This window comes from Schistocerca americana, chromosome 6 (assembly GCF_021461395.2).
Source record: "Schistocerca americana isolate TAMUIC-IGC-003095 chromosome 6, iqSchAmer2.1, whole genome shotgun sequence".
NCBI lineage: Eukaryota > Metazoa > Arthropoda > Insecta > Orthoptera > Acrididae > Schistocerca > Schistocerca americana.
The window spans coordinates 217,488,238-217,500,357 of NC_060124.1; the positions used below are offsets into that span (position 1 = coordinate 217,488,238).

The window sequence follows — 12,120 nt, forward strand, 5'->3', positions numbered from 1 at the left end:
CGCTATCTCGTACATTTGTCACCTCAGTGGTCGGCCGCTGTGGCAGAGGGGTTCTAGGTGCTTCAGCCCGAAACCGCGCTGCTGCTGCTACGGTTGCAGGTTCCAATCCTACCTCCGGCGTGGGTGTGTGTGATGTCCATAGGTTTGTTAGGTTTAAGTAGTTCTAAGACTAGGTGACTCATTACCTCAGATGCCAAGTCCCATAGTGCTTAGAGCCATTTGAACGATTACACCTCAGTGTCTATCGGTCGAATAATAATGCACTCTACGGCGTCGTGCTATACTAACAAAAGAAAGAATTGCTAAAACCAGCAGGGTATAGATATTTCTCTCATCTATGTTGTACAGGCTCAAAATCGGCGGTTAAGGTGCTATGGAACCCGTCTTGCCAGGAACTATGGAATTACTGATCGAGTAAGCATATCCACGGCCAACTACCTATTGCACAACTCCTCAAACAGTGTGTGGAGCGAAGTGCAAACAGTCACATAATATTATAATACTTGTCTCTTGCAGATAACGTACAAAATTATTTTGGTCATCTAAAGTTTCGTTAGAAGTTCTTAGTTATCAGAATCGGTACAAAGTGAAAAAGATCTTGAGTGATTTATGACATGTAATATTTTACCGAAACGTGACATAAATCACCACCGGAAGTAGCTCCGTTAGTGCTACAAAATAATTCCATTACAACACGTGTCATAATACAGCACAAAAACTTAGCATCCCACGATCATTATTTGAATGCGGCAAAATGAACCTAAATTAAACTTGAGTGCTATAAACATCAACTGTCGAAGATATATTACTAAACATCTACTTTGTCACGGCAGATCTAAAAGCACAGTTGCAAACAGGCTTTCATACTGATTGGAAATGACGCTTCACAGTGCTAAAGCCATACCATAATTCCGCTGCAAATGGATGATAACGTATAAGCCATTTTGCCTCATTAACTTAAAAAAAACCTGAAATTTAATCGGCATCAAAGATTCTAGTACAATAAAAAAAAAAATAAAAAAGACATCAGGAAGTAATTATCCGAATGGACGGAAATCAGTAAACGCCGTGTTGATGTACAGACAAACAAACGATCACAATTTCAGAAAAATTAGATGACTTATTCAACGGAAAGAGCTTCACAAATTCAGAAAGTCAGTAACGCGTTGGTTTACCTCTAACCGTGGTGCAAGCAATTATTCGGTTTAGCATTAACTGAGGCTGTCCGGGGCGCCTCCAGACACGTCTTCACCAGTCACCGCGGCTACGTTCGAGGCAGCACTCATTACAGAAGACAGTTCTGCTCCTGTCAATGGCATTCCAATCAGCAAACGTCTCTAGAGACGTCACAGACAGTGATGGGATGCCAAACTTACCGTCACTCGCCATACGGCCCGACAACCGGGCGTGATGATCTGGTGAGCCACTTCATTTCAAAGCAGAACCCCTTTAGTTCTCATCAGCGGCCTCTTATAGCATAGCGGTACGCCAGCAATATTCTACGCCCAGTTTCGCTGCGCTCATTGCTAGCCATCCTGGGCTTACATTTCAGCAAGATAACGTCCGCCAGTATACTGTACGAGTTTTTATTGCCTACCTTAGTGCCTTCCAAACCCCAACTTGCCCAGCAAGGTAACCGGATGTCTGCGAATTCTGATCATTTCGAGCCACATGGGAAGGGCCCTCCAACCAGTTCGGGATTTTGACGATCGGAAGCGCTATTTGAACAGAATTTGGCACGATATCCCTCAGTAGATTTCAACAACACTATCAACCGATGCCAAGCCCTATATCTGCTTAAATAATGACCGAAGGTGGGTAAATTTGTTAACGACTTGCTCAGTTTGTGAAGCTGTTTCTGCTGAAAAAATCATCCAATTTTTTCTGAAATTGTAATCATTTGTTCGACTGTACACGTCCGCCAATTCCGATACTTCCTTTGTGGTGCGTTGTCTTGTTTGGCTTCGAATGCATATCCCCGTATTTCACAGGGTAGGCAAAATAAAGCTGACTTGGAAAATACTTGCAGTATGACTGACACTGGGTTGACTCTTGATGCCGGCCATTGTGGCCGAGCGGTTCTAGGCGCTTCAGTCCGGAACCGCGCGACTGCTACGGTCGCAGGTTCCAATCGTGCCTCGGGCATGGATGTGTGTGATGTCCTTAGGTTAGTTAGGCTTAAGTAGTTCTAAGTCTAGGGGACTGATGACCTCAGATGTTAAGTCCCATAGTGTTCAGAGCCATTTGAACCATTTTTTAATCTCGATGCCGCAAATGACCACCGTTGGCATCGATACAGTTACGTATTTGCACTGCAGGCTTTGTTGGAGGTTTTGGCAAACCATCCCAGTCTAACACTCTTACGCAAATTGTTCCGCACACGTTTTACACGAAATGTACTTTGCAGAACTCGACAATGAATACGAACTGCTATATTATGTTGCATTCAACTGGTTTCACTCAGACGTAATGACCCAGCAAAGTACTCACGACGGAAGATACGGGAGATGCACATGCGCATACATATCAAAGAAGCCGACTGGTTCATCGAAACCACAGTTTTCATATTATATTATGACTGGCTGCTTTCCCGTTCTTTACGAAGGGTGGGTTCCGTGCCAGTATTACAAGTATTTTCCTCGGCAGTTTTATTAAATCAACCGCGTATTTATTCTTTCTTCTGATACACTTCACTGTAATCTACCTTCCATCATTTTCGAATGTTTTCGATACTCCATTAGGTCCATAATGAAATGATGAGGTTACATATAAAAACAGATCAATTTCAACATCTCTTCACGATGCAACTTCACCACAGCTACCGATTTTTATTTCTTGTTTGTGTATAGCAGTGTCTTGTATGACTCCAGATCGAAGGTAATGTAATTATTGTGAAATTTTATGCTAGTCAGTACTCTGATTATAATTACACTGTCTATAATTACACTTGAAAACAGTCCTGAGTGTCTACCATTCAGTCGGTCTGCATAGTTCCATCCAAGCACGAGGTGGAAAAGCGGTTACTGATAAAAAATAAAGAAAACGAATCAACACAGCCCTGTCGCCTATGAAATTTATTTCAAACGACTCGTTTCGGCGTAACACTTACGCCTTCTTCAGGCCCACTATAAAGCACAATTGTGCTTTCGTTCTTTGGCCCATGTGTCGTACACCGCGTGCAATACTAGTTGTGGATTGTATATATCAGGCGTCTATACGTGTTCTCCCCACTCTCAACATATGTCTTAGAGTATACACTCCTGATGTATGCGGTCCACGACAACTAGCATTACGTGAGTTCTAAGACAGATGGGCCAAAGAGTGAAAGTACTGTTCCGGTTTATAGTGAACTTGAAAGTTGCGTGAGTGCTGCACCTAAACTAGTCGTTTGAAATAAATTTCTTTGGCGACTGGCCTGCGGTGGGTCGTTCTCTTTATTCATTCAGCCTATTGGTTATACACTCCTGGAAATGGAAAAAAGAACACATTGACACCGGTGTGTCAGACTCACCAAACTTGCTCCGGACACTGCGAGAGGGCTGTACAAGCAATGATCACACGCACGGCACAGCGGACACACCAGGAACCGCGGTGTTGGCCGTCGAATGGCGCTAGCTGCGCAGCATTTGTGCACCGCCGCCGTCAGTGTCAGCCAGTTTGCCGTGGCATACGGAGCTCCATCGCAGTCTTTAACACTGGTAGCATGCCGCGACAGCGTGGACGTGAACCGTATGTGCAGTTGACGGACTTTGAGCGAGGGCGTATAGTGGGCATGCGGGAGGCCGGGTGGACGTACCGCCGAATTGCTCAACACGTGGGGCGTCAGGTCTCCACAGTACATCGATGTTGTCGCCAGTGGTCGGCGGAAGGTGCACGTGCCCGTCGACCTGGGACCGGACCGCAGCGACGCACGGATGCACGCCAAGACCGTAGGATCCTACGCAGTGCCGTAGGGGACCGCATCGCCACTTCCCAGCAAATTAGGGGCACTGTTGCTCCTGGGGTATCGGCGAGGACCATTCGCAACCGTCTCCATGAAGCTGGGCTACGGTCCCGCACACCGTTAGGCCGTCTTCCGCTCACGCCCCAACATCGTGCAGCCCGCCTCCAGTGGTGTCGCGACAGGCGTGAATGGAGGGACGAATGGAGACGTGTCGTCTTCAGCGATGAGAGTCGCTTCTGCCTTGGTGCCAATGATGGTCGTATGCGTGTTTGGCGCCGTGCAGGTGAGCGCCACAATCAGGACTGCATACGACCGAGGCACACAGGGCCAACACCCGGCATCATGGTGTGGGGAGCGATCTCCTACACTGGCCGTACACCACTGGTGATCGTCGAGGGGACACTGAATAGTGCACGGTACATCCAAACCGTCATCGAACCCGTCGTTCTACCATTCCTAGACCGGCAAGGGAACTTGCTGTTCCAACAGGACAATGCACGTCCGCATGTATCCCATGCCACCCAACGTGCTCTAGGAGGTGTAAGTCAACTACCCTGGCCAGCAAGATCTCCGGATCTGTCCCCCATTGAGCATGTTTGGGACTGGATGAAGCGTCGTCTCACGCGGTCTGCACGTCCAGCACGAACGCTGGTCCAACTGAGGCGCCAGGTGGAAATGGCATGGCAAGCCGTTCCACAGGACTACATCCAGCATCTCTACGATCGTCTCCATGGGATAATAGCAGCCTGCATTGCTGCGAAAGGTGGATATACACTGTACTAGTGCCGACATTGTGCATGCTCTGTTGCCTGTGTCTATGTGCCTGTGGTTCTGTCAGTGTGATCATGTGATGTATCTGACCCCAGGAATGTGTCAATAAAGTTTCCCCTTCCTGGGACAATGAATTCACGGTGTTCTTATTTCAATTTCCAGGAGTGTATTTATACTTAATAAATCAGTAATGAATTAAGGAGGTTGTTTAACAATTTGTCATTCTTTCGGCACTCACGTTGTAAGAAGTGTGTCAGAATTCTCCATTACATGGATTAAATATTACATTGAGTATCGCAAACAATACAGCCAACTTAAGGCACTCTTTGCACTTTGTAAGATTCTGCGATTCTCTATGGAAATAAATAAGCACTGAGATATCGATAGTAACAATCTGAGGGCGAAACATGGGAGCGCGATTATAAGCATTGTTGTGAGACGAGGTCTACCTGCGAGGGTAAAATTTCCGTAGTGTTGGTCGAGATCTCGGAAAGACGAGCCAGCCGCTGTGCCCGAGCGGTTCTAGGCGTTTCAGTCTGGAACCGCCTGACCGCTACGGTCGCAGGTTCGAATCCTGCCTTGGGCATGGATATGTGCGGTGTTCTTAGGTTAGTTAGGTTTATCAGCTGCTGACCCTCGAATCATGAAACGACGCGACGCATCATGTTTCGATTCATGAGGGTAGGGTCAGGAACTGATAAAAAAAAAGGGGCCCCCGGGGTCCCAAGGTCGCGATGGCGGCGGTCCTTGTCCCGCTGAGATAATTTTTCCTTTTAGGACAATTATCTGGGCAAACACCCACGCCAGCAAAAGGTTGCCCTACACGTGTTGATAACAGGAGCTGTTTTAACCGGCTGTACTCGAATTTCAGTACATAAGGGGGGTGATTTGGAGCACAGCACATCATGTCCTCTGAACCGATAACGTCGACATCTACGAGCAGCAGCAGCAAGTTTGTGTGTGTAACCTTCTTACAAGATTTATACTGTAATCTTCGACTGTCAAGGCTTCAAGACATGTGCGAATGAATTTGTTCCTAAGGGCTTAGCATTCCAAATGCTGTGCGATGATGGAACAGTGTTTGCCTCTGGAAGTTACATTCTTCAATGTACAACACCGTATTACGAACTTGATATCGAATCACCAAAATGGTTGGCAGAGAACCATCACTACTACAACATTAATTCAGTTGGAGTCTCGCTGGATAGTGCATTAAACTCCATCAAATCAGTGGTACCAACAAACTAGGGGACTGATGACCTCAGTTGTTAAGTCCCATAATGCTCAGAGCCATTTGAACCATTTGAACAAAAGACGTGTCACAGCTGCCCTGACGTCGGTGATCTTACCACACTCAAGCCCTGATTTATTTATATGGCCAGGAGAGATGTAGATGGCTTAACTACGCTTGAAGTTGGAGTTCAAGGTAAAATTCGCAAGCATAGCGTAAAGCGCAACTGCACGGTTAGGCTCGTGATTGTTAGACCGAGTTTGCAATAATCGCATGTTTTGCTTGTCAGTTTAAGAAACCGTCTTATCGCCAAAATAATAGTAATTATTCTCCACATCTATTTCATAAATATGCTGTGGTTATGAAATGTTTGTGTAACTTCGAATTTGAAATAACTTGTTAATCTGGCACTCAGCCAGTATTGATACTCATAAGCTCATTGTCAGGCATTTCGCCACTATTCATAATTGTAATGATGATTTCTCAAGTTTTTAAATAGACTTAATTTATGAAATCCCTTCTTAAAAGCGATTTCGTAGTTAACAGGACCCATCCCAACTCCTTTTTATTAAATTCATTCTTAGTAACAATAATCTTTAACCGCTGCCGCTGCATGCCGCTGCGAATTACTGTAAACCACTTTGGAAAAGACAGTCATATAAAGAAGTGAGTGCAAAACTGAGAGCCAAAGCAAAGACACTGACATAGCACAAAATGCCACATCCAGTGAATTCCGTTTCAGAAGCCAGATTCTGTATCACTTATAAATTCTTACTCAAATACGCAGTCAGATAGCTTATCTAAATGTTAGCTTTACGTTTTTCATGCAACGATCTGTTGGGGGCTTAAATGACCGTGAAACTGACTAATACAACACGCACACTGTGTTAAGAAGGTTAGATTCCGATTACGTATAGTTCAGGTTGCTTATCGAATCCATTTTCACAGACGAACATTGACTTTATTCGTGGTAGGTACGTTACAACGTCCCAGAAATAATTTATGTGGAAACTGTGCTTTATTCGTATAAGAATAGAAGATACTTTATCTTCATAATGCAGTATTTGCTGTGTCGCAGTAGGTATGGATCTGTCTTGAACACTGTGGTGTGTTCATACTTCACACCGTCTCTGGCTGTCCTTTCCAGCAGCCATTGAAACTCCCCTATTTCGTCTTCCACGTTGGAATTTCGCCCCTTCTCCATCGTAAACGTAAGTTTCCTGCGCGCCAAAAGCGTCCTACAGCGCCGCCTTTCACGTGTTCCTGTCACTTTGACGGCTCGGAGCTCCGTTGCCGTATAGCCCCTCTCGACGTTTGCACACACACACACACACACACACACACACAGAGTGGAGGGGTGTCTTCCGCAGACGGCGGCTCTTTCACTATGCGCCAGAGCACGTGGCTAATTAGCTCCACATAGTCTTTTGTATATAACAGGCAGACAGCATGGAACCACGTGGAGCTAGGTATCTGTGGAGTGACGATCGTTTCGCTGTTAAGTATACTAACGGGGCCGTCAGCATCAGTCCGTGATCGAACAATCTCAACCGCACATGAGAATAACAGCAGCTATCAAGATAGTTAAAAGTTTGTTTGTGTGAACGTCTCAGGCTTAGAGACAATGAATCTGGGAACTCAAACTCTGAAATACGTCCATTCTCAAAATTCAAATGTCGAAAGAAATCGCCATTTCTTAGGATATGTATAGATGATAACAATAGAATAATTACTGGAGAAACACAGTGTCAATAACATGTCTAGTTTTATTCACTGATTACGTAAAATCATTAGTCTGAATGTACATTGGAAGACGTTCCGATGGGGAAACAGAGGATTCAGGCGATGTTAAAAGAAATAACAAAAATACGTGCCATCGCTCCTGCTTGTCAAAAACAGGGATTACTGACTCGAATGTTACTAATAACGGTTCAACGCTTGGGTACAGTTAACCAGAAGAAGTATTCTTATCATTTACGTTAGTGTTGTGCATACCAACGACATTAATGATTGGAATACATCCAGTAAACAACTGAAGACTATGTTTCAAGTACAACTCTGAGATGAAAGTGTGACATAGGGCCCTAATATGTACAACCAGTATTAACACATGCATTAAGTATTACCATAAGTTCTCACAAAAGCATACGTACACATTAGGCTATTGCTCTAGTTAAAAAATTATCTGAGCCTACATTAAAAATACCAGTAATTTTCTTTATGCCCCCCATTTAATTTATACAACTCATAAAAAAAAAGGTTTTCCATCACCATGGTTCCCAGAACTCCTCAAGATAGATGTTGACTGCGGATATTGTATCACAGACACAGTCCCTTTCACTGTTCAGATATGTCACTAAATCCGCCCAAAGAGGTAAACAACCATGCATGAGCAGCGACTATTAGACGGAGGGGATCCGACAGCCGATCATTTCCAGTCATTTCAACAGGAAGGAGGTACATGGATCGTGTTATCTGTAGTTCACCCATGCCTAGACGGTCAGTGTCGCGGTTGGATCGCGTCCGCATGTTAACTTTGTGCCAGGAAGGGCTCTCAACAAGGGGAGTGTCCAGGCGTCTCGGAGAGAACGAAAGCGATGTTTTCCGGACATGGAGGAGACTCAGAGAGACAGGAACAGTCTGTGACATGCCTTGCTCAGGCCGCCCAAGGCATACTACGGCATTTGATGACCGCTACCTACGGATTATGGCTCGGAAGAACCCTGAAAGCAACGCCACCATGTTGAATAATGCTTTTCGTACAGCCACATGACGCAAACTGTCCGCGATAGGGTGCATGATGCACAACTTCACTCCCGACGTCCACGGTGAGGTCCATCTTTGCAACCACGACACCAGGCAGTCCGGTACAGATGGGTCCAACAACTTGCCGAATGGACCGCTCAGGAATGGCATCACGTTCTCTTCACCGATGCGTGTAGCACATGTCTTCAACCAGACAATCGTCGGAGACTCGTCTGGAGGCAACCCGGTCAGACTGAACACATTACATCTACATCTACATCTACATTTATACTCCGCAAGCCACTCGACGATGTGTGGCGGAGGGAACTTTACGTGCCACTGTCATTACCTCCCTTTTCTGTTCCAGTCGCGTGTGGTTCGTGGGAACAACGACTGCCGGAAAGCCTCCATGCGCGCTCAAAACTCTCTAATTTTACATTCGTGATCTCCTCGGGAGGTATAAGTAGGGGGCAGCAGTATATTCGATACCTCATCCAGAAACGCATCCTCTCGAGACCTGGACAGCAACATACACCGCGATGCAGAGCACCTGTCTTGCAGAGTCTGCCACTTGAGTTTGCTAAACATCTCCGTAACGCTATCACGCTTACCAAATAACCCTGTGACGAAACGCGCCGCCCTTCTTTTGATCTTCTCTATCTCCTCTGTCAACCCGACCTGGTACGGATCCCACACTGATGAGCAATACTCAAGTGTAGGTCGAACGAGTATTTTGTAAGCCACCTCCTTTCCTGATGGACTACATTTTCTAAGGACTCTCCCATTGAATCTCAACCTGGCACCCGCCTTACCAACAATTAATTTTATATGATCATTCGACTTCAAATCGTTCCGTAAGCATACTTCCAGATATTTTACAGAAGTAACTGCTACCAGTGTTTGTTCCTCTCTCATATAATCATACAATAAAGTATCCTTCTTTCTATGTATTAGCAATACATTACATTTGTCTATATTAAGGGTCAGTTGCGACTCCCTGCACCAAGTGCCTACCCGCTGCAGATCTTCCTGAATTTCGCTGCAATTTTCTAATGCTGCAACTTCTCTGTATACTACAGCATAATCCGCGAAAAGTCGCATGGAAATTCCGACACTATCTACTAGATCATTTATATATATTGTGAAAAGCGATGTTTCCATAATACTCCCCTGTGGCATGCCAGAGGTTACTTTAACGTTTGTTGACTTCTCTCCATTGAGAACAGCGTGCTGTGTTCTGTTTGCTAAAAACTCTTCAATCCAGCTGGTCTGATATTCTGTAGGCTCTTACTTTGTTTATCAGGCGACAGTAGACACACTGACCAGCGAGTACAGCAAGGTGAAGGTTCCCTGCTGTTATTATTTTGTAAGAGCAGAAACACTTTTTTGTCACGTATTTTACACAGGCGCTCTGCGTTATCCGCCATGTGGTCGACTGACAGTTTTGTTGTGCTCTTACAAAAAAGAAGAAAGGCCAAGAAAAAACAAGGAGAGGAGAATGTAAGTAAAATGAACAACTGATAGTGCGTAACTTTAAACTCGCGAAATTGAAGTAAATGATTGGAATCGTTGCTTTTGCACAGGCCAGCTGCAACATCCAAACTGCTGTCGATATTTTACCACTGTAGAAACTGAAGATACATCTAATTTGTCCGCTAAAGATGGGTGCAAACCCGAAATACATATTGGCATGAATAAAATGCATTTAAAAATGTGGCTAGTCGCTGTATTTTTATAGTAAAATATCATTATTTACGGCCACGGAGCTCAACAGTCCAAATAAATTGCACAAATTGATATTTAGCTTTATCATCACTGACTATGGCATTACGTAGGAAATCGCTTGTGCTTCTTTTAATCGAAAGAGATCCACACTTCAGCTTTCCAAACGTTCACTTAGATCATTTTCTCGAGCAATATCACTTGTGTCACTTGTAATCTTCGTTATTTGATCAGGGTATACTACCTAGAAAGACATAAATGTGGCAGTAGGAGAGCTGGTGCTCTCTGAGAAGGAAATGGCTACATCAGCCCGAGGTGAGCAGAGACAGGCTAGTTCGTGGTTTGCGCGCGCCGGTGTCGCAAGCTGCCCTGGAGTGGGCGCAGTGTAATGTCAGGCGGAGTGCGTCACTGACCTTTGGGTGGTCCCGGACGGGCACGACGACTCGCACCGTCACCTTGATGGGCTTGTCGCGCGTGATGTCCACCATGCGGCGCTGCTCGCCGTCGGAGGCGCGGCGGCCTGCCGAAGGCGCCGCGGCGCCCGCCACCGCCCCCGCAGCCGCCACGGCGGCCGGCGCCGCCCCCACGCCGCCTCCAGTGCACCCGTTCACGCCTTTGGTGCCTTCGGACGGGTGATGTCCGCCGTCACCTGCAGGATAACGGTCACGTGAATAGACACCACACATAGTTACGCACTCGCAAGTGAGTGCGACAATTACAGTTTAAAGAACAGTTGGTGATAAAGACCGTGAACTTCGAGCAAACACAGTGGAAGTGATATTGCATTATTTCCTTATCTGTGTAACTGTTTGTTTATTGTTATTTGTCCTGACCGGTACAAAGCATATCAAAGATATTACAAAATCATAAAGACGAGCCGGCCGAAGTGGCCGTGCGGTTAAAGGCGCTGCAGTCTGGAACCGCAAGACCGCTACGGTCGCAGGTTCGAATCCTGCCTCAGGCATGGATGTTTGTGATGTCTTTAGGTTAGTTAGGTTTAACTAGTTCTAAGTTCTAGGGGTCTAATGACCTCAGCAGTTGAGTCCCATAGTGCTCAGAGCCATAAAGACGAACAACACATGCAAACGAAATTACAGTGAAATGAACACCCTTAGCTGCTTACAGGCGTTGACATACGTCAACGGGGACAGATGAAAATGTGTGCCCCGACCGGGACTCGAACCCGAGACCTCCTGCTTGCATGGCAGACGCTCTGTCAATCCTTTTTTTCTTTTTTTTTTTTTTTTTTTTAAATCTAATTTTGTTTGCTTTCGTTCGTTATATCTGCTCGGGGCGGACGTCGTAACACACCTGTTTTAGTTCGTTGTTGAACTCAGTTTTTTTGTTACAGGGGGCAGCTAACCCTCTGACCAGACACCCTGAGGTGCCGTGCCGGCATCCATCTGAGCCACCGAGGACACAGAGGATAGCGCGACTACAGGGCTTTATCTCTGGCACGCCTCCCGCGAAACCCACGTTCTCCACGTATTGTTCCACACTACATTCGTAGTGCCCCCGCCCATTATACTCATTACTCGCGGCGCGTTGCCGATTCCCGTAAGAGTTCGGGCACTGTTTGTGCATTCGCACAGAAGAAGAAGATGGTCAAGTGGCCGGTGAGCCTTACATATATGCAAACGGTACTACAACAAGTATTCACAGGAGTAATGGTAATAATGATAATAGACACTAATAATGATGATAATAG

General features: G+C 45.8%; 1 protein-coding gene across 1 annotated transcript in view; it reads right to left on the minus strand.

Annotated features, from left to right (window-relative positions):
- Positions 1 to 10,924, minus strand: part of LOC124620059 (KH domain-containing, RNA-binding, signal transduction-associated protein 2-like) — a 529,510-nt gene extending 518,586 nt beyond the window's left edge. The window contains exon 1 of the mRNA XM_047146727.1: positions 10,826 to 10,924. Within this exon, the coding sequence (XP_047002683.1) occupies positions 10,826 to 10,900 (75 nt within the window). The 5' untranslated portion in view covers positions 10,901 to 10,924. The remainder of the gene's footprint in view (positions 1 to 10,825) is intronic.
- Positions 10,925 to 12,120: the final 1,196 nt, after the last annotated feature.